The sequence below is a fragment of the Pristis pectinata genome, chromosome 22 (genome assembly GCF_009764475.1).
Source record: "Pristis pectinata isolate sPriPec2 chromosome 22, sPriPec2.1.pri, whole genome shotgun sequence".
Classification (NCBI taxonomy): domain Eukaryota; kingdom Metazoa; phylum Chordata; class Chondrichthyes; order Rhinopristiformes; family Pristidae; genus Pristis; species Pristis pectinata.
Genome location: NC_067426.1, coordinates 15339248 through 15362634, shown reverse-complemented (window position 1 = coordinate 15362634; position 23387 = coordinate 15339248). Strand labels below are relative to the sequence as shown.

At 41.2% G+C, this 23387-nt stretch overlaps 1 protein-coding gene across 1 annotated transcript in view; it reads right to left on the bottom strand.

Annotated features, from left to right (window-relative positions):
• The window catches only part of ubxn11 (UBX domain protein 11), a 58217-nt gene extending 35257 nt beyond the window's left edge, over window positions 1-22960 (bottom strand). Inside the window, exons 1-7 of the mRNA XM_052036722.1 lie at window positions 22847-22960; window positions 19951-19988; window positions 11659-11760; window positions 10671-10771; window positions 10106-10160; window positions 9443-9519; window positions 7868-7994 (exon numbers count right to left, since the gene is read on the bottom strand). Coding sequence (XP_051892682.1) covers window positions 7868-7994; window positions 9443-9519; window positions 10106-10160; window positions 10671-10771; window positions 11659-11760; window positions 19951-19988; window positions 22847-22920 — 574 coding nt within the window. The 5' untranslated portion in view covers window positions 22921-22960. The remainder of the gene's footprint in view (window positions 1-7867; window positions 7995-9442; window positions 9520-10105; window positions 10161-10670; window positions 10772-11658; window positions 11761-19950; window positions 19989-22846) is intronic.
• Window positions 22961-23387: the final 427 nt, after the last annotated feature.

The following is a 23387-nucleotide window of genomic DNA, read 5'->3' as shown; positions in this document are numbered from 1 at the left end:
CTCCTCCATCCTATTATTCTTTTCTAGGTGTATTGTTATTACAACTTTCTTCTATATCGCAGCATTTTCCCTGCTACTGAAGTTTGGCTCACAGGTTAGTAGTTCCCTGTGTCCTCTCTCTCTCTCACTTCCAGAATAACAGGTTTACATTTGCTATTCTCCAGTCTATAGGAACAATCCTAGAATCTAGAGAGTTTTGGAAAACAATGACCAGTACATTCACTATCCTCATAGCAAACAATATTTAGTTTCACTGCCATGCTCAATCTCTCACACACTGATTCCTTTGGTCCTGGATGGCCAATCTAACAAAGGGAGAGGGGGTCAGTGTGTCAACTTTGTAGATTCTAGCATTTTTCCTGTTGACAGCAAATGTAAATCCCATTTGGGAGGGAGCACATGGAAGGGTTAGTGCATTAGGCCCAAATCAGAGATCAGTGAGAGCCAGACAAATGGTGGGCTACTTTCAGAGGTTGGGGGCTTTAGCCTAATTGTCGGGGAGGAGCAATCGGTGGGAATCTGTTCAGGACAGGACTGATCCAAATGTTGGTGCTGCAGGTACTCCAGCCCCCATGTAAGAGGCAGCAAAGCAGACTGCAACTCTGCAGTCTTGCTCAAGAATGATGACAGGTGGTGGAGGAAGGACTGAGACAATTTTTCTACTCGATAATGTTTAAAATACTTTCAAAAACTAGAAGAAGTATTTATACAGTTTAAGTTGTTCTCATCCCTTGAAACAAATATACAAATGACTGTTATTAATTAAATGGCCTCTATTACTTCTCTGCAATTTTGTCTATCATGCCCTCCATTCAGCCGCAATGTTTTGAAGTTCGTCCCACAATTTAGTAGGGCGTTAATATTTAACAATTTAACATTAGTTTGCAATGCAGGATGCAGATGTTTTTGTCTCAAGTGTGAATGTTATCTAGTTATCTTTAGATCTCACCACCTGTATCAAATACATAACCACAAGGGGAAAGCTAAAATACACCCCAAGATGTAAATGGCCTACTCCAGTTCCTTCTTCTTATTAAGAATCCTAGTTCTTAATTATATGTAAGAGCTAAGGGGAAAGGCAATGCCGCTTGTAGTTCTGCAACTTAATTTCAAAGAACAAACTGATGGAGGAACCCAGTATCAAACTGAAACTTCCCTCTTCCTCCACAAATGCTGCTTTACCTGCTGAATACTTCTAACAGTTTGCTTTCTGTTTCATCTCCAGAGTACAGCATCTTCAGTCTCTTGTGTCTGCAAATTCACAGTACACAGTAACTACACCCTACAAGAATGAAACTGCAAAGAATCTGTTGCCACAGAATATCATCTAGTTACCTTTAGATCTCATATCACTGATCCCTGATTTGGCCCTACATGCACTAACCCTTCCGTGTTATCTTTAGGTCAAATAAATGAACTTCAGATCAAGGCCATTAAGATATAAAAAAACTGTCAGGCACCTCGGCAAGGTTAGGAACACTCAGTCCACAAACAAGTGAAATGAGGCTTTAACTTAAGCAGATTAACTATTTGAAAGTATGATAATTTGTAAACAAGGTGCGGATAAGATGTATAGTGATAGAACATAGAACACTACAGCACACTACAGGCCCTTCAGCCCACAATGTTGTGCCGACATTTTATCCTGCTCTATCTAACACTTCCCTTCCAAATGTTAACCCTTCCCTCCCATTTCTCTATCATTCATGCGGCTATCTAAGAGTCTCTTAAATGTCCCTAATGTATTTTCCCCCACAATCTCTGCCGGCAGTGCGTTCCACGCACCCACCACTCTCTGTGTAAAAAAACTTACCTCTGACATCCCCCTTATATTTTCCTCCAATCACCTTAAAATTATGCCCCCTCGTGTTAGCCATTGTTGCCCTGGGAAAAAGTCTCTGACTGTCCACTCAATCTATGCCTCTTATCATCTTGTACACCTCTATCAAGTCACCTCTCATCCATCTCCTCTCCAAAGAGAAAAGCCCTAGCTCACTCAACCTATCCTCATAAGACATGCTCTCCAATCCAGGCAGCATCTGGTAAATCTCCTCTGCACCCTCTCTAAACTTCCACATCCTTCCAATAATGAGGCGACCAGAACTGAACACAATACTCCAAGTGTGGTCTAACCAGAATTCTATAGAGCTGCAACATTACCTCATGGCTCTTCAACTCAATACCCTGACTAATGAAGGCCAACACACCATATGCTTTCTTAACAACCCTATTGACCTGCGCAGCAACCTTGAGGGATCTATGGACGTGGACCCCAAGATCCCTCTGTTCCTCCACACTGCTAAGAGACAATGTAGCATCAGCACTAACAGCACAGAAGTGTGACAGACTGTGACCTTCAGTATCACCACGGTAATCTAGTATCAGTATTAGACCAAAGGTAAAATTTACTGTACCCACCATGCAGCATGGGTGGCAGTTAGGGCAAATAAGTTGAATGAAATGAGGTTTAGCATTTTACTATACAATGTAAACAGTGGAAAGTTGCCTTCAGAGAAGCTTTCTTATCAGTTTAATTCTCTAAAGAAAACTTAAATGTAAATGTAACCCAGTTTCAATAGATCAACACAAACCCCGGAAAACTTAATCTTCCCCAGGAAGATGCTGTTTGTTCATCCCTGCTCTATTGATCCCTTTTAACTTCAAAAGGTCCAATGTGCTCCAAGGAACATGCAAGTACGTCAGGAGACACAAGACTGCAGATGCTGGAATTTAGAGCAACACACAAAGTGCTGGAGGAACTCAGCAGGTCAGGCAGCATCTACGGGGTCTGGGGTCCAGATGAAGGGTCTCAACCCGAAACATCGACTGTCCATTTCCCTTCATGGATGCTGCCTGACCTGCTGAGTTCCTCCAGCGCTTTATGTGTTGATTCCAATATGCCAGTCTGTACCTGTCCTTTTAGTATTGAGCTTTGTTCCCAACCACATCTTCAACCAGTTGGATTATGGTCATCATCTGGTACTTGTATGGTGTAAATTGTAATTTGCCATTTTCTACCGACACTGAATATTGCTCAGGTTTTGCTGCATGCAGGCACAGACTGCTTTATCATCTGTCGGCTTCAAATGAATTTGAACATCCTACCTTCAACAAGATTCCTTCTTGTGTTGAAACGTCTAGGCTTCTGATGCTATAATATCCTTTCCTAGGACCACATTCTAATCCTCTATCTTTAGAACCACATACATCTGACCTATAGCTACAGCAAGACAAGAAACTGTGACTTGCAACTATGGCCCCCCAAAACATGGTATAGAGTCATAGGAACCAAGACACCAGGCTATGACAAGGCTTCATTTCTCATAGGAGAATATTGTTTTCACCTGGCATCCTAACTTGTTCATATTTTCTCTCCACATAGATAAGTCTTAGTGTATATTGCTCCCCAATAAATTGGCTTCTTGTAAGTTACCCCAATGTAACACTGAAGAAGGATTTGGATTTATATCACATCTCTCATGATTCTGGACTTCCCAAAGTGCCTTTCAGATAAATGAGTACTTTGTGTGGTGTAGCCACTCTTTTAATCTCAGAACCATAGCAGCCAAATTACACTGAGTAAACTGCCATAAGAAAATCCACTTTTATTTGAAGAGATAAACATCGATAAATCGCACTCCTACCCCACCCTGAGTACTCGTCCAATGGCAATCGTGAACTCTATGCTTCATTGAGAGGCTTTGTTTGATGTCTCATCTAGAATGACTACACCTCTGACAGTGAGAGTTCTTCTGCATCACAAAGAAGAGTCATTTTTGTGCATAACCACTTGAATAGAACTTGAGTTAAAGGCAAGATTGGCACTCTGCCATGATTGTTACCAATAAACAGATAAAGACTTAACTTCAACCTACTAACTCTCGATTCCCCTACTGTAATTTCATACACTCCCATGGTGTAGATTTCAATATGAATAAGGTGCATTGGATTGGGCAAAAATCTAGAATGTAAATATAAAATTCAATTTCATGTGATAACTTATCAGTCACCAACATCACACCCCATCCTTCTTGTTAACTTCAACAGTTTTGAAAATCGGGCCGGTTTATGATGGTTGGCAAGTCCATTTTCACATGTTTTGCATCCCCACCAGTTAAATTGCACCAGCTCTAGAACCTTATACGTTGGTTGTCTCTATGAAAGATCTGCATTTTTATTGCGGCTTTCCTACTAGAGCACTCCAAGGCATTTCTCAGCGAGGGAAGTTGTAATTCAAAGGAGTGAGCAATTTCAGTGTTTCGCCTTTGTTAGCACCTTAAAACATAGTTCTTAAATCATTCCCATGTTCAGCTCTCCCTATCATCCTCAATGCCTCAGCATCACTTTCCTGATCTATTTCATTCCATGGAGCTCATTTTATGTTATAGACAAGCCATTTTGATGAGGGGAACTTTCAAACCAAGGGAGTCAAGTAAAATAAGAAGAAGTCACTCAACAGATTCCCAAGAATGACATTTTCAATTCAAATCACACTTTACAAGACAACAAGAAAAAAAAATTAGCTCTCTATTGGTTGGAGCATTCAAATCCAGAGTTTGTTCAGGGGTAAGGTGAGGCTTTTGTTTCATTCTAACAAGTATAATTGGGCTAAACCACAGTCTTTGTGTGGTGCAACAGAAAACAATATGCTTTTGCAGAATGTTCTAGCACATCTCTTTCATCTTGTTAAAAGGTCAAACAGCAAATGCACACCCTCTGAGCTTGAAATAAACACCACCCTGAAGTTTGCAACCCTCTTAACACATCACTCAGTTCTATTTTGTTTTGACTATTCTGCAGGCTCACTTCCTTTTTATATACAATTAAGCAAATGAGCACTAGACTTAAAACAGGAAATGCTGGTAGAACTAAACAGATCAAGTAGCATCTGTGAAGAAAGTAATAGGGTCAATGTTTCAGCTCGATGATATTTTGTCAGAACTGGTTCTGCTTCTATCTCCATGAATAGTGACTGACCTGCTGAGTATTAACAGCATTTTCTATCTTTAATTCCAATTTCCAGCACCTGGATTTTTTTACCTTCTGGTTTGTATTGAAATGTCTGCCACACCTTTTGTTCGATAGTAGCCTCACTCCAGAGCAACAACTTAAAATCTAGACCGATCACAACTGGAAGCCTGACATTCTGATACATGCTAAAGATTCCTTAGGCATTTCTGGAATAAAAGATAGGAACTTCTCCCAGTGTCCTAGTCAGCATTCCTCCTTCAACCAACCACCAGCAACGTTGATAAGGGGATCTCATTGATCATTCTCAATACTTAAACTGTGTACAATGTGTCTGAGCCAGTAATATAAATACCTTTTTGTAAACACAATATCATTTATAATAATTCACTGTTATATATTTCTGTAACTTTTATATCATCAGAAATCTAACCAATGTAGCATTTCCATACATGAAATGTTTCAGAAGTCGATCTCCAAAGCTTCATGTTATCCTGAACATGGGAATGAATTACTCCACAGTATATGCACAATCAGACTTGAAACTTATTTCTATAACTTATTCTAGCCTATTTCCATAACCTCCACCAGTCCTTATGCACTCCTTGTCTCTGCATCTTCCTAGAATCCTCAGGGATCATTGCACATTCCCAATTCTGCCTTCTTGTGCATCCCCAATTTACACTGCTATATCATTGGCATCCAGGGTCTGTCTTCTCTCCTCCCAAACAATTTTGCAACTCCACATTAATGAGATCATTTAAACACCACCTTTCCTATAACCCCTTTTGTAGCTTTGTGTCAAATTTTGTCTTGTAATGATCTAGTGATGCACTTTGGGGCAGCTTATTTTGATAAAAGTGTTACATAAATACAAGTTGTAACTGTTGTTTAGCAACAACGACCTAAAAATTGGATTAATATGTATGATTTACAAAAATTGCCTGGGTGAGTAATGGAGGCAGATAAGCTCACAACATTTGGGAAGTATCTATTCAGACATTTATCACCAAGACATTACTGGCTCTGGACCAAGTGCTGGTAAATGGAATTAGTATAGATAGGTACTTCATTGTCGGCATGGATGTGGTTCCGCCAAAGGGCCTGTTTCTGTACTGAATGACTCCAGAAATGGGTTTTGTCCAAAGGCTATGAGCTATAGGCTGGATTGCAACTGAGCCTGACCCTTTTTTTCCTAGTGAGGGGTGCTAGCTTGCAATCAGGAAAGGAATGGCTGACATTTCCCTCTCTTTCTCCAGCATTACTCCCCTAAACCTATAACCACAATGCCCCTGTGCCCCTCTGCAACCAATCCTCAGGGAACTGAATCCAATTGGAATATTCAAGTTGTGATCCAGCTGAGCTCATCTAACTCAGCAGGAGCCAGCGATCGACACATTATTTTCCAACTGTCTGGCAATAGACCACACACAGCCATCTGTTACCACCTGAATATCCACTCAGTATCTTTGCATTTATGGGTATTATTTTGGCCGTCACATGTAGCATTTGACCAATGCACCAAAGAACTGCAGACATCTGTGGAACTCAACACTGGTTACATTGCAGAATGTTCCAATGAATTAGAGGCAATCAAATGGGAAAGATACATGGACAAGTTGAGGGTGGGGGCTGGGATCATAACTGAAGTACCCAAGAATTAATGCACAAGCCTGAAAAATATGGGCTAAGTACATGGTGCGAGATTTGTCGAATGATCCAGTTGACTGGGAAAGAGAAGGAAACCCATCTCCTCTCACCACTAGAAAAACAAAATTTACAGTTCCAATACTCCCAGCATGAGATGTTCTGAGATGGATCACAGGGGAGCAGGCACACGTAAGAGGAATAACTGAGTAGTTCAAGCAGACTTCATTCTAGGCATGCAGGATTATGGAATTTACATGAAAGAATTCGCTGTGCAAGTTGGAGGACTCATAAATTGATATTCACTGCTAAATCCAATAAGGAATTCCAGAAAACTTCTTTCACCAGAGAACGCCTTTACATAGTGCCTTTAACATAATAAAATTGTCCAAAGGTACTCCATGGGATTATCATCAAACAAATCATCATCATACCCACAGTATGATGTCTTTAAGGAGAAACTGGATAAGTATTAGGGAGAAAAGGACAAAAGGATATGCAAATAGGATTTGATGTAGTCAGGTGGGAGGGACATAGTAGGGGTGGGATGAAGCTTACATGTAGCATAAAGACTGGCATTAAGCAGATATGCACAATGGCCTATTTTTGTGCTTTTAAATTCCAAACACTTCTATTTAAAATGGGGGTGGTTTGAATAAAATTGATCTCTTTTTCATATGTTCTTATTTAATACAGAGATTTAAATTATAGTTCCTTATATTATGTTCCAAGGCTTTGAAACCATACAGTATGCTTGAACAATTTAAGATATCTCTTTATTAGTCACCTGTACATCAAAACACACAGTGAAATACATATTTAGCGTAGAGTGTTCTGGGGGCAGCCCGCAGTGTCGCCAAACTTCCGGTGCCGACATAGCATGCCCACAACTTCCTAACCCCTATGTCTTTGAAATGTGAGAGGAAACTGGAGCACCCGGAGGAAACCCACGCAGACACGGGGAGAACATACAACTTCCTTACAGACAGTGGCTGGAATTGAACCCGGGTCGCTGGTGCTGTAATAGCATTACACTAACTGCTACACTACCGCAGACTATCCCCTTTCAGATTTTCAAGCTACTAAAGGTTCTTTGACAACAATTTTTTTTGAAAGGAAAACCTGCCAACCTCTCTTGGGTCTGAGCCATGTCCTTCCCAGTGTCACAAGTTCCCTCTAATGCTGGGACCAGTGCCTGATACTGTCTGCAGAGGTAGTCCAAACAAGGCTTTCCATTAACAGTGCAACTAACCTGGATACAAAACTGGCCCACTGGCATCAGAGTACTCTCGAGGTTCCTCTTCTTCCTTTAGATACACGTTGCTGGTTTCATCCTTCTTGGTACCGACCCAGATCATCCCGTAATCATTCAGGAACTTCTACAGAGACCAGTCATATCAAACAAGTCATCACACTCCTCCCATCATTGCTTTTGGTTGATTTTTAAAAGGGAAGGCAAAGCCAAGAAATAACTTTATTCATAATATTCCTGAAACCCTATATCATGGAATGATCTTGTACACCAGGGGTCTCTAGCCTACTATGCCTATGGCAGTTCTTTGAAATAATTATCCAATTTTTCCAATTCCCTGCCCTTTTCCACTGTGTTGCAAGTTTCACCTCTAGCCAACCAACTTCCCATAACTTATTTCCTATATTAATTAAACTGCCTTGGAAAATGTATTATTGAATCCTTTATACCATATTTTTAAGCAGCACATTCCAAATCACAAAGCCAGATTAAAAAAAAACTTCACATGGTACTTTTCTGTTTTAACTTATTACCATACCAAAACACTTCATGGTTAAATTTCCCAATACCCTTCTGCTAAATAGAGAACAGCCCCAGCATTTCATGGACTATTTGCAGGTTTTTGTTTCTCTATGTGTTGAGGAACTCTTATGCAGATGCACTACATGAGCTTGGGACTCCAGTGATCTGCTTGCTCAAATGAAGCACTCTAGTTTTGAAATCAAAAGCTCATGGATCTAAATGCACCCCAGACACTGGAGCACGTCATCTGGGCTAGCACTGTAGAAAAGGACTGAAGGAGCACAATACTGTCTGAGTGACAGGGCTGTGGGAATACTACACTGTCAGAAGGATATCACTGAGAGTGCACTATCTTAAGGGCAGAATTGAGGGAACTCTGCACTGCAGAGGGTCAGGACTGACTAGGTGAATTATGTATTCAAATTTCTTATTGGGTCTTGAATTTAAACCTTGTAATTTTGAAAAAGTTCAGCAAAATTTGAACCTGTAAAAGAACTGTCGTACAGTAGTTTACATGAAGCCTTAGAAATAATGTAGACAGAAGACTACATCTGGAGTGCCAAATGACATGTGAAGCAAATTTGTTGAGTACCGTTCACAGTTATGGGAGATTTATAGCCAAATGGGGAAATCAGCATTGGAAAAGCACAGTCATTAGCCTAATAGTAATCTCTGTGAAAATTATGATAACTTTTCCAAAAAGTGATCCAGAACAGTACCTGTTAACATGCAGCTAGCTTGACCTGAGAAGGGGAAGATCATGGAATTTATTACAACTAAAGTAGGTCTTGGAATTTATTATAATTTGGATTTTTAAAAAAAACTTCAGGTAAACTGAAAGCATCGAAGTCTGGGATAAGAAGTCAGATAGATGGAAGAAGATGAAAGAAGATACTAATGAAAAGTCTACATTTGGTTACTGAGGGAGGGGTGAAGGAGTACAGACTCAGTGATAGAGCAAGGGAGGAGTGAAAGGCAGGAAAGTCATGCAAAAGAATTGAGCAGGAGATAGTGTGATGTGTCTTGATTTCAAAGCACAGATTGATCTCTTACTTCCATTTCCCACACTTGATTCTGTAGCTGTAGGTATCCGTCTAGCTCCTGTTGTCTTTTGGGCTCATCAGCTATTTCTGTTCAGAAAATAAAGAAAAACATTGAATACAAGAAAAGGAATCTTCAAATTCCACCAGCTCTCATCCCAATCCTAACACACTCATCTCCCAATTTAGTTAGTCCTATCTTTGCATTACAAATCTCTGTAAGAAAAAAAATCTCCTTACTCTGCTCATCTCACTACCAACAATGAAATTAAGTTTATTACCAACCTCTGGTGGCTGAAAATTCCCCATTATCTACTCCTACAAAAAGTTCCTGATTTTGAATATCACTAGCAAATCTCTCCTTAACCTTGGAAGGAAAAGGACCACAAGTTCTCCAGTCTCTCCACATTTCTGAAGTACTTCTTTGGAATATTCTCTCTCCAGACCTTGATATTCTTCCAAAACTATGGTGTCTAGAATTGAACTCAGATCTATACCCAAGATCAACTTCTGATTGCCAAAGGTCTGGTGACTAGTCTTGAAGCATGGTGACATCAGTAAATTTGACTAAACTATTGTGCATTTTAACAACTATAAATAAAAGGCCCGCAGAACTAGACACTGCATTGTTGCAATTGCTACACAGAATTAAAATTAGTAATGAAATGGCCCTTACTGTTGGCTTGTTGAAGCACACTCAGCTTTTCTTCCAACATAGCTATTTGCTGATTCTGTAAAAAGAAACAGAATACAGTTCAGTCTATTCAGAAAGATGCTTCAATGCCTCGCTGTGTTGTACCAGGATATATCTGGGAAACTCTTCCTCAGCAATGACCAGAAAACTCCTTCATGGGAACAGCTGGGAAATACTTTCATGGAAACAAAATCCTTTTCCTGGAAATTACTCAAATATTTAGTCTGGTGCAAGCACAGCCCAGAAAATAATCAAGTTACATAATACCAAATAAAGTTTGGTAATCACTTTTTATGCATGAACAATATCCTTATGCAAGGGAGATCTCTATGGAAGTTGCACCTGAAGCATGAAGTTGTGATTTATATATTAGGGATCGTCAATAACACAGTGGGGAAAGAATAGTTAATGAAGGAGAGGGCTGTGCAAAATCTTTCTCTGAAAGAGTTAGTAGAGATAATGGGTCACATAGTTTCCTTCAATGCTCTGTTACTCTAATTCTATGCTTCTAAGCTCTTTCATCGCATTGACAAGGAACTTTCCTTACCTTCCTGCTGATCTCCTGTGCTTGGCTTCGGACCCGCTGCTCCATCTTAGTCAGCCGTTTCGTCATTATGGACATGAGCTCATTGTCACCAGGAGTTGAGTCTGGGGATGTATAAACAATTTTTCAAGAAAGGCAAATCACACACTTTAAAGCAATATTCCAGTTGTCAGCTATGGCTCAGTCAACAGCACTCTTGATTCTCAGTCAAAAGGTAGTGGGTCCAAGTCCCGTTCCAGAGACTCGTGTACAAAAGTCCAAGCTGACAATTTACATTAGTGAAGTGCTGCACCTATATGGGCATCTTCTTCCAGATGCATCATTAAAACTGAGTAATAAACATTGGCTAGGAAATACTTAGCAGGTCATGCAGCATCATCAGACGAAGAAACAAGCCTTAATAGGCCTTCAGTGCCCTCCCTCAGCCAGCGCAACCACCACGTGTTATTCAGTCTTTCTTGGTCCCTGACTTATCACAGACATTACTTTTGTTCTCTCCGTCCCTCCCCTTTATTCTTTAAAACTGTTTTATCACTAATTTTTACTCGTTCTAATGAAAGATCATCTACCAAAAATGTTAATTCTATCCCTCTCTCTACAGAAGCTCTCTGACCTGCTAATTACTTCCAGCATTTTCTGTTTTTGTCTTGTTTGTCTAAATTGTATTTCTTGTGTAATCCCCCACCTTTGGTCCTCATCCCACCATTGGTAACTGTATCTTAAGCCTTTCAGAGCTCATACTATGAAATTCCCCTCTTGAATCTCCTTCTTTCAATCTTCCAATCCAACCTCAATTGCCATACTTTTCATTGGAATTTCATTGCATGAGAACTGCAAGCTTAAGATGCAGCCACCATTGATGGGATGAAGGCCAAAGATGGGGATTGCCCTTTCAAATATCACTCATTACACTGTTGCAAATCCTATGTACAGAACACCACTAATAGCTAACTTTAACCACAGCATTTTTCTGTCTTTCAACAATCCATACCATTTGCCTTTGATCTTGCTGATGAAGAGGGATTGGATGAAGTTGAGTTGTGTGCCCAATGTAAAGGAGGCAGGATTTCACTCAGTAACGCAGCCTCATCATCTGCAGAAAGAAATAAACAGTTTTGACAATGATAATGTTTTGCTGCACTAATGAGACTCTAAAGCTCCCTGTACACGCTTTCCCAGGAAATGCATAGGAAATTTCCAGTACAGTGTGTTTTATATATAAAGTTTCTTCTGTTAGTGCCATCTGAACAATGCACCTAAACTCATGCACAGAACCATATCTTCTACACTATGTGTGACACATCTATCCTAAAAGCAACAGCAGTCAAACCATAATGGCCAATTTAATGTAATTTGTGCCAAGTGAAGTCCCATTGTACCTAAAAGAACATTGCCAAATCTGTGGAGTGTTCAGAAACCAAAGGAGGAAGGAGATTACGAAGGGACTGAGGAGAGCCAGAAGGGAACAAGAGAAAGCCTTGGCATGTAGAGTTAAGGAAAACCCTAAGGCGTTCTACATGTATGTGAGGAACACGAGGATGACTAGGGTGAGGATAGGAATGCTCAGAGATAAGGGGGGGAAAAATGTGTCCAGAGGTGAAGGGGGTAGGGGAGGTCCTAAATGAATATTTTGCTTCCGTGTTCACCAGGGAGAGGGACTTAGATGAATGTGAGGTTAGCGTAGAACAGGCTAATGTGCTGGGGCATGTTGAGGTTAAAAAAGAAGCAGTGTTGGAGCTATTAAAAAGCATTAGGATAGATAAGTCCCCAGGATATACCCCACATTACTATGGGAAGCAAAGGAAGAGATTGCTGGAGCATTAACGATGATCTTTGAGTCCTCCCTGGCCACAGGAGTGGTACTGGAGGATTGGATGATGGCAAATGTTGTTCCATTGCCCAAGAAAGGTAAAAGGGATAATCCTAGGAAATATAGACCAGTGATTCTTACATCAGTGGTGGGCAAACTATTGGAGAGGATTCTTCGGGACAGGATTTATGAACATTTGGAGAAGCATATTCTTTTAGGGATAGTCAACATGGCTTTATGAAGGGCTATTAGGCCTCACGAGCCTAATAGAGTTTTTTGAGGTGACAAGACAAATTGATGAAGGTAGAGCAGTGGATGTGGTATATATGGATTTTAGCAAGGCATTTGACAAGGTTTTCCATGGTAGGCTCATTCAGAAAGTCATGAGGTATAGGATCCATGGAAAATTGGCTGTGTGGATTCAAAATTAGCTTGCCCACAGAAAGCAGGGGGTGATTGTAGAAGGGGAGTATTCGACCTGGAGGTTGGTGACTAGTGCATTCCGCAGGGATTGGTTCTGGGTCACCTGCTCTTTGTGATTTTTATAAATGACTTGGATGAGGAAATGGAAGGATGGGTTGGTAAGTTTACAGATGACATGAAGGTTGGTGGTGTAGTAGATAGTGAAGAAGGTTGTGGTAGGTTGCAACAGGATTTAGACAGGATGCACAGCTGGGCAGAGAAGTGGCAGATGGAGTTCAATCTGGAGAAGTGTGAAGTGATACACTTTGGAAGAACAGACTTGAAGGCAGAGTACATGGTTAATGGCAGTGTGGAGCAACAAGGAGGTCTTGGGGTCCAAGTACATAAATCCATCAAAGTTGATGCACAAGTGGATAGGGCAGTTAAGAAGGTGTATGGTGTGCTGGCCTTCATTAGCTGGGGGACTGAATTCAACAGCTGAGAGGTAATGTTGCAGCTCTATAAGACTCTGGTAGACCGCACTTGGAATATTTGTTCAGTTCTGGTCACCACATTATAGGAAGGATGTGGAAGCTTTGAAGAGGGTGCAGAGGAGATTTACAAGGATGCTACCTGGGTTGGAGAGCATGTCTTATGAGGACAGGTTGAGCAAGCTAGGGCTTTTCTCTTTGGAGCGACAGAGGATGAGGGGAGACTTGATAGAGATATATAAGAGGCATAGACAGAGTGGACAGCCAGCATCTTTACCCCAGCATGGTAATGGCCAATACTAGAGATCACTCATTTAAGATGCTTGGACGAAAGTTCAGGGGAGATGTCAGAGGTAGTTTTTATTTAAACACAAAGAGTGGTGGGTGCCTGGAATGTACTGCCAGGGGTGATAGTAGGGGCCGATACGATAGGGTCATTTAACAGACTATTAGGTAGGCACATGGACGAAAGAAAAATAGAGGGTTATGGGAGGTGAAGTAGAGAGGGGGATAGATTGAATGGGGATGTTTATTTAAGTCGGCACAACATCGTGGGCTGAAGGGCCCGTACTGTGCTGTACTGTTCAATGTTCTATGTTCAAAGCTAGAGCACAAGTGTGAAAACATTGTTGCAACACTGCAGCACAAGCATCCTTTTCCAGCATCCTGCCGACACTGGCCTCTCAGCATGCAAGATAAAGTAAAGGGCGTTTATGCTGTCTTTAAATGTGGCAATGCCTCCACTGAACTCTCGTCTAATGTTCAATTCATTCTATGGCCTTGCCCATCCCTGGTTATCAGCCCATACCCAAATTTTGGCCAGGTGCTGCTACAAGCAGGCATGGACTGCTTCATTTTCTGAGGAGCTACAAATGGAATTGAACATTGTGAGATGAAGTATAAATATAGGTAGTTCTGCTATAATGTGATAGTTACATTCATAAGAAATGTCACATTATAGAATGTCATGATTTAGCAGAAGAGGCTGTAGTTGCCTTCAAAGCACAGATTTAAACAGATCTTCCTGATTCTAATTGCACTATAACCAATGCAGCCTGCAAAATGCAAATAGTGTTCCATAATCCATCAATGGCATTATAACCAATTTGCATTATGGAACATGCGTTAAAGCATAACTAACTGTATCCCCACTTCTGACATGGAGGGAAAACCATTGTTGAAGCAGCTAAAAATGCTTGTGCTTAGGACGCAGCTGGAGGAATTCTTGCAACAGTGTTCTCAAGTGAAATGAATGGTCTCCAACAACCATCTTCCTTCCTGCAAGGTCTGACTCTAAACACTCAAGAGTTTTACTGTTGATTCCCATTGATTTCAGTATAATCAAGGTTCCTTTTGCCATACCTGGTCAAATGCTGCTTTATTGCCAAAGGTAACTCTCACTTCACTTCTGGAGTTCAGCTCTTTAGCCCACGTTTAACCCAAGCCTGTGGTGAAGTCTGGAGCTAAGGGGTCTGGTGAGAGGATTATTGGCACTCCGTAGCTAGCTGGTGATTGAGAACAGAGTGGTAAGACATAATTGTATTTGTCCTTTTTCTGAATAGGGTTGACCTGGGCAACTTGCCAAGAAGATGTCCATGTCGTGGCTGTACTGGAATAGCCTGGCTAAAGATACAGAAGGAGGATGAGGAATCCTGAGTGTCAAGGAAAAATAGAAGTAGCTTACAGCAGGTTTAGTTAATTGAAAAGGGTGAGGTTCTGCAAGAATATAGAATGTATAGGAGATAATAAAAAATTTGGAGAATGAAGAGAGGCATGAAATGGCACTAGTGGGCAAAATTGAGGAAAATCCCAAAGCATTTTATAAGTATATTAGGAGCAAGAGGGTAACCAGGCAAAGAGTAGGAGTCTTTAAGGACTAAAGTAGAAATCTGTGCATACAGTGAGAGGACATAGGTGAGGTCTTAAGTACTTCACATCTGCATTCACTATGGAGAAGAACATTGCAGATGGAGAATTTTGGGAGGGGGGATGATAGAATTTTAGAACAAATTATCATTGAAAAGGAGGTAGTATTAGATGTCTTAGTGGCTTAAAGATGGATAAATTCCTACAATCTTATAAGTTATGTCCCAGGCTGCTACAGAGGGCAAGTGAGGAAATTGCTGGGGCTCTAACAGAAATTTTTTTAATCTGCTCTGGTGCCAGAAGACTGGTGAATGTGATAACTTTATTCAGGTTCGGCAGAAAGGCTAAGCCAGGTAATTACAGGCTAGTAAGACTAATTTGGTATGTCACCAAATATTCTTGCAAATTTCTATAAATGTACGGTGGAGAGCATTCTGACGGTTGCATCACCACCTGGTATGGAGGCTCCAACGCACAGGATCGCAAGAACCTGCAGAAGGGTGTAGACTCAGCCAGCTCCATTACAGGCACAACCCTCCCCACCATCGAGGACATCTTCAAGAGGCAGTGCCTCAAGAAATTGGCATCCATCACTAAGGACCCTCACCATCCGGGACATGCCCTCTTCTCATTACTACTGTCAAGGAGGAGGTACAGGAGCCTGAAGACTCACACTCAACAATTCAGGAACAGCTTCTTCCCCTCTGTCATCAGATTTCTGAACAGTCTATGAATACTACCTCATTATTCCTGTTTTTTGCACCATTTATTTTCTAATTTATACTAATTTTATATCTTTGTACTGTACTGCTGCTGCAAAACAACAAATTTCACGTCATATAAGACAGTGATAATAAACCTGATTCTGATTAATATCAGTAGTAGGGAAAAAGTCTGAGAGACAAAATTAATCTTCACTTGGTGAGGCAGGGATTGATTAGGGATAGTCAGCATGACTTTGTTAACAGGAGGTTCTGCCTGACTAGAGTCATAGTCATAAAAGCATACAGCAGAGAACCAGGCCCTCGGACAACTCATCCATGCCGACACAAAACTTCTATCCGAGCTGGTCCCATTTGCCTGCATTTGGCCCAATATCCCTCTAAGCCTTTCCCGTCCACGTACCTGTCCAAATGTCTTTTAATCGTTGTAACAGTACCTGCCCCTACCACTTCCTCTGGCACCTCATTCCATTTACCCACCCTCTGTATGAAAAACATGTCCTTCAGGTCCACTTTAAATCCTTCCCCTCTCACTTTAAACTCATGCCCTCTAGTCTTAGACTCCCCTATGCTGGGAAAAAGACTGTGACCATCCACCCTATCTATGCCCCTCATGATTTTATATACCTTTACAAGGTTACCCTTCAGCCTCCTACAGTCCAGGGAAAAGAGTCCCAGCCTATCCAGCCTCTCCTCATAACTCAAGGTCTCTCACCCTGGTAACATCTTTGTGAATCTTTTCTGCACCTTTTCCAGTTTAATGACATCCTTCCTATAGCTAGGCAACCAGAACTGTGCACAATACTCCAAGTGTGATCTCACCAACAACTTGTACAACAGAACTCCTGCAATCAGTGCCCTGACCGATGAAGGCAAGTGTGTCAAATGCCTTCTTCACCACCTTGTCTACCTGTGTTACCATTTTCAGGGAACTATGTATCTGCTCCCCTAGGTCTCTCTGTTCTACAACACAATCTGGGGCCCTAACATTTGCTGTGCAAGTCCTGCTGTGATTTAACTTACCAAAATGCAAAACTTTGCATCTGTCTGCGTTAAGTTCCATCTGCCATTTCTTAAGTTCCATCTTGGCCCACTTCCTCAGTTCATCCCATTGTAATCTTAGATAACCTTTATCACTGTCCACTACACCACCAATTTTGGTGTCATCCACAAACTTACTAACCATGTTAACAATATTGATTAACCTTTTTGCAGAGGTGACAAAGTGTGTCAATGAGGGTAATGTGGTCCATGAAGTCTACATGGACTTCAGTAAAGCTTTTGACAATGTCCCACATGAGAGATTTGCCAAAAAGTTAAGAGTCATGGAATCCAGGGTAATTTAGCAAATTGGATTTTAAATTGGTGTGGTGATGGGAGGCAGTGGGTTGTGGTTGAGGGTTATTTTTGAGATTGCACATCTGTGTACTGCAGGGAATGGTACTGGAACTATTGCTGTTTGTTACATACATTAACAATCTGGATGTGAATGTAGGGGATATGATTACTAAGTTCACAGATGGCATGAGCATTGGTGATGTTGGGGGGGGGTGAAGAGGGCAGTCTTTGGCTACAGAATGATATTGATCAGTTGGTTGGATGGGCAAATAATGGAAGATGAATTTAGTCCTAAGATATGTGAGGTATTACATTTTGGGAGGATTGATAAAGCTAGGACATAGACAATGAATGGTAAGACCTTAGAAAGCACTGAAGGACAGGGCAACCATAGTGTATATGTCAAAGCATTCCTGAATGCAGGTGGTTAAGAATGCACTAAGGATACTTGCCTTCATTAGCCAGGGCATAGAAATTAAGAGAATGAAGGTTGTTGTACAACCATATAAAACATCAGTTAGGCCGCAACAAGATTACTCTGGGCAGTTTTGATTCCCAAGCTATAGGAAGGATGCGATTGCATTGGAAGGGGTACAAAGGAGATTAGCCAAGATGTTGCCTGGGATGGAGCACTTGAAATATGAGAGAGACTGAATTGGCTTAGTTATATTCTTCTGGACCAGAGAAAGTTAAGGGGATGATCTGGTTGAGGGATACAAAATTATGAGGGGCACAGATAAGATAGATTGTGATAAACCTTTTCCCTTACCAGGTTGTCTATGAGCAGAGAACATAGGTTTAAGTAAAGTAGTAGGAGACTTAAAGGGAATTAGAAGAAGATTTTTTATCAACCAGAGAATGGTTGAAATCTGGAACTCATAGCCTGAGGGGGGTGGTGGGGGCAAGTGCTCACATAGTATTCACAAGTATTTAGAAGAGCATCTGAAATGCCATGATATGGAAGGCTATGCAACAAGTGCTGGGTAATGGGATTAGTATAGCCAAGTGCTTGAAGACTAGCCCAGACACTGTAGGCCAAAGGCCTATTTCCATGCTGTGACATTTATTGGAATTCAAACATTTGTTCAACTCAGTGAACTCAGCCATTTCTTGATATCATATTGAATGAATTCAACTGGCTGAAGACTGGCTATCTTTCCATCATAATTCACAAGCGAAGATGTTTCCTGATCATTGCACAATATTAAATTCCATTTAACTCCTTAACAAATGAAGTAGTGCATGCGTACATGGGGCAAGATCTAGACAACATTCAAGCAAGGAGTGATAAGTAGCAAATAACATTTAGTCCACTGGCAATGAATACCTCCAACATGAGAAGAGAGTCTAAATATCAATACACCATTTGGAGTTTGATAAAGGTTTAGCATTACACTCTTGCTTTACTACTTGGTTCCTCTTTTAATAAAGCAAGGGAATTAAAATTGCTTTTTAAATGGCCTTTTCAGCCTGGTCTGCCATCTTTTACATATAAATCCTCCACTCTCCCCGACTTCTACCCAACTCCAGCTCTCTATTCCTGTGTCAACTTATTCAATATGTAAAGACTTGCTCATTCGTTATCCGAAAATATATCACTTCACACTTCTAGGTTACATTTCATTTGTCCACATACTGTATCTATCCATTTTGTCAATACATTCTTCAGAAGTCCGTTCCCACCCTAATGTTTACTATATTTTTATGAATAAACAAATAGTTCTAACACTTCTTACTGACTAAAGTTTTTGAGCACTTAATTTGAAGGAGTGCTTGGACCTTATGGCGTCAGCATTGAGTACTTGTTGTCTGAGTACTGTCCTTGGGAAATGAGAGTTGTAGCAGACTGATAGATGCAATACAATTACATGCCATTGGATTTAACCCCATCAGCATATTACTTAACCCATTTTTAAAAAGGCCTGTAATTTATAACATGTCAGAAACAGTTTAAAAAAAATGCAATTGTCACCATTGCAAAATATTCTGGGTCAAAAATTGTTCTAATGTTAACATGTGGTTTGGAGTGGGGTGATGGACCTGGGTGGCGGGATGTTGGCCTAATTGACATTTGTTGTTATTTATGCACAGCTGCCTCATACAAGAATGGAAGCAAGCTTAAACAGTGCACAAACCACACCAAGCTGTTGCATTTTAGTGCTTGACTATTTTCCTATTACATTTGTCTCCTGCAACTCCTTAACAACCCTTTCCCCATCTCATTCCAAAGAAATCATTAACATGGCGATCTGAATAATAGTGTTCACATCACTGGAGTGTGCAGCTTGGGTGCATACAGGAGTCAGAGCCAAACTTGCATGATGAAATTTCTCAAGGCAGTGTCTCAGACTCAAAGATCTTTAGCTCCTTCACCAATGACCCACAGCTAGACAGGAATTTTTCTGTTGGAGTTATGGGAATGAATGCACTGACTGATCTTTATCTCTTTAATCCAGCAGTTGACTGTAATTGCAAGGTTCATAATCAATGCCACCCTGAAAGGTGCTAGGAACATCGGACAGAATCCGTGAGGGATAACATTATGTTGCAGAAGCACAGGTGGTTTTGATGCTAAGAATTTTCAGCAGCTGTTGCTATTTACTGTATTGATGGTTTAGAGTTTGGAATTATTTAAGAAAGTTGGCCTGTCTTACCTGTGTAGGAGTTCTCTTTAAAGCAGACTACTCGTTTGCTGTGGAAAATACACCAAAATACATAAAAACAATGACACATAAAAGCAAAAACAGGAATGCTGGAAGCACTCAGCATCAGTGGGGAAAGAAACAGAATTGGCAATTCAGGTCAAGGATCCTTCATCAGAACTAGAAAAGTGAAAAAATAGAAGTGTCAATTGCAGAGAGGGAGAGCAGTGGAGAGAATAGAGGGAATGTCTGCAATAGGGTTCAACCAAAGTTGTCAAGGTGACAATTACTTTATAAATTGGTCATATGAGACAGAAGAGAAAAGAGAGAGAAAAACTGGTGTGGTTATCTGAAATTGTTAAATTCAATAACAAGTCCCAAGTGCTTCAAAATAGAAGAAGAGGTGCTGTTCCTCAACCTTACACTGAGCATTGCTGCAGCAATGGAGGAGACCAAAGATGGCAAAGATGGAGAGGTCAGAATGGGAGTGTGGTTGTGAGTTCAATGCAGGCAACTGAACTACCCTTTCAACTGAACAGAGATTTGTTCTGCAAAAAGGTTGCCCAATCTGCAGTTAGTATTTTGGATGCAGACATAACCACATAATGAGCACCAAGTGCAATACACTAAATTGGAAGGAGTGCGAGTGAATTACAGCTTCATTTGAAAGGACTGTTTGGGCCCTTGAATGATGGAATGGAAAATGCAAATGGGCAGGTATTACATCTCTCTTGGTTGTATGAGAAAATACCATGACAAAGGGGGTGATTGCTGGAAATGGAAAAGTGAATCTGGAAATTGCAGAGGGAATGATTCCTTTGGAGTGTTAAAAGAAGGGAAAGATATGCCTGGAGGTGGAATCTGTTGGAGGTGTAAGAAATTATGGGGAATAATCCATTGAATGTGAAAAGTGGTAGACTGGAAGATGAGGACAAGGGAAACCCTATCCATGTCCTGGCTGGGAGGAGAGGGGTGGGAGCAGAAATATTAGAAATAAATGAGATGCATTTGAGAATCCTATCAACTCTTCAACCATGGGAGATGCAAACAAAGATAGGGTTTCCTGTTCTCCTACCTTCCACTCCACCAGCCTCCATGTTCAACAGATCACCTTATTAATTTCTGTCACCTCCAGGTAGACCTTCTCCTTGCCTTCCCTTTCAGCATTCCAAAGGGACTGTTCCCTCCACAACTTGCTGGTCCACTCTTCCATCTCCACTAACAACTCCCCCTTTCACAATAATTTCCCATGCAACTGCCAGAGGTGAACATTTGCCCTTTTGCCTCTTCCCTTCATGATCCAGGCCAAGCAAATAGTCCGTTCAGGCCAAGCATCAAGTCACTTGCACTTCTTTCAATCTAATGTATTGCATTTGGTACCCAAGGTAAAATATCCTCCACGTTGGAGAAACCAAAGACAGACTGGGGACACCTTCATACAGTCTGCAAGGGCAATCCTGAGCTTCCAGTTATCTGTCTGCTTCATTCCCATTCTAGCCTGAGCTTGGCCTCCTACATTACTTCAACAATGATCAACAATATCTCATCTTCCATCGAGGTATATTGAAGCCCTTGGGACAAAATATTGAGTTTATCAATTTTAGGTTACCACACTTTTTTCTCTGTACCTTTCTGTTTCAATTTGTTTCTTTTCTCTCATCTCCTACTGATGATCTTTAAAGCAATCGTTACCTTGACAGCCTTGGTCTGGACTACAATTCCCCACGTTCTCTCTACCTCCATCCTCGCTGCAACTTGACACTTATTTCCTTACTTTTCCAGTTCTGATGAAGGGTCCATGTCCTGAAATACCTTCTCTGTTTCTCCCCCAGTGATGCTGCTTGACCTGCTGAGAGCATCCAAGATTTTCTGTTCTTCCTTTGGACTTCCAGTTTTTTTTACTCCAGGCTTCAAGCACAAGTTCTATGTTTCTCTATGTAGTGAGCTAAATAGATGAGCAATATCTTCCCAAATATAAAAAACATTAAGAATAAATATTTTTAATTACAAATAGTTTAAAGGTGTCATTCAAAGCCTACTGGTTAGTAATCTCGCGCTTCTAAGTCAGAAGGTCTAATGTTTGGGTCCCATTCCAGAGAACTAAGCTCTATTATCCAGACTGACATGTCCACTGCAATACTGTGGACATATTGAACTATCAGAGGTACTCTCCTTTACATGAGCCATAAAACCAAGACTCCTTCTGATTCTGAGTGATTGTGAATGATCCTAGGCACTATTAGATAGAAGAGCAGGAGTGTTCTTCCTGGTGCACTGCCGATATTTATCCCTTAGTCATTAACACAGGTGCCCAAGATTAGCTACCATGTTTCCTACAGTACATAAAGACTACATTTTGAAATTACTTTATTGGCTGTAAAGTGCTGAGATTATGAAAGGCACTAAAATGAATCTTGATTTCACAGACAGCACCATAAAGTACTAAAGTTTGTGGGCCATGTTTTGAATTAAAGTCTTTAACCATAAAAGCAGCAGTAGTTCTTGCTCTTGTCTACTAAAGAAAGGCAATCACTGCAAATTCCCTGTACATGCAAGATCAGGTCAGCTTAGATGTGATGCCAAAGTACAGGTAGCATCACAATTTCCTGCTTTAAATGGAAGTATGGCAGGACCCATTTTAAGAGGAGCAACAGAGTGACATTCATTTCAGGAGTTTGCACGCCGGAGCTGCACTGCTAACTGGAGTCACCAGAAATACAAAACAGGGTTAATTTGTATTCTGAGGAAGGGTGGCAGACCATAAACCTTGGCTGCTTCTCTGTCCACAGATGCTGCCTGACTTAATGAGTTTTCTCAGCATTTTCTCTTTCTGTAAAAAAGTTGTATCCATTTACTTGCAGCAAAAAAAAACCCCACTGAATAAATGAATTAGTGAAACCTAACTTACCCGTGTCCCTGCAACTCCGGGAGATGTAGCGAGACTTTCCTCAACTTTCCTAAGGATGACAGCGGGGAACTCATTGTGCTTTCAATACCTGCCACTCGAACCACCTACCCTTTCTGGCCTTGACCACACTGACCAGTACCCAGACCCCTACTCACTCCCTTCCAAGACAAGTGAGCGGTCTCTAGGCCTCACTACCCCCTCCCTCGCTGCCAACCGACAAATCTCCAGGGCTTCCCTCCTTCCCCACTGACCAGTGACCACCTCTCCGAAGCACTCCCCTGCTGGTCTGTTCACCAGTAACCTACCTCCGTGATCACTCCCCTCTCCTCCATTAACCACTCCCTGTCCCCAGCGTCATTCCCCTCTCCCCCTGATGACCATTGACCAGTCCCCAGCACTCACTCCCCTTGACCAGCGACTCTACCTTTGCCCCAGTGCTCCGATCCCAGTTTAGTTGCTATAGCTCCCGCGCCAGCCGCCCTTTTGTTTACCGTGTTGCTAGGAAAATCAAAAAGCAAGGAGATGATTGGCTGTGCTGACC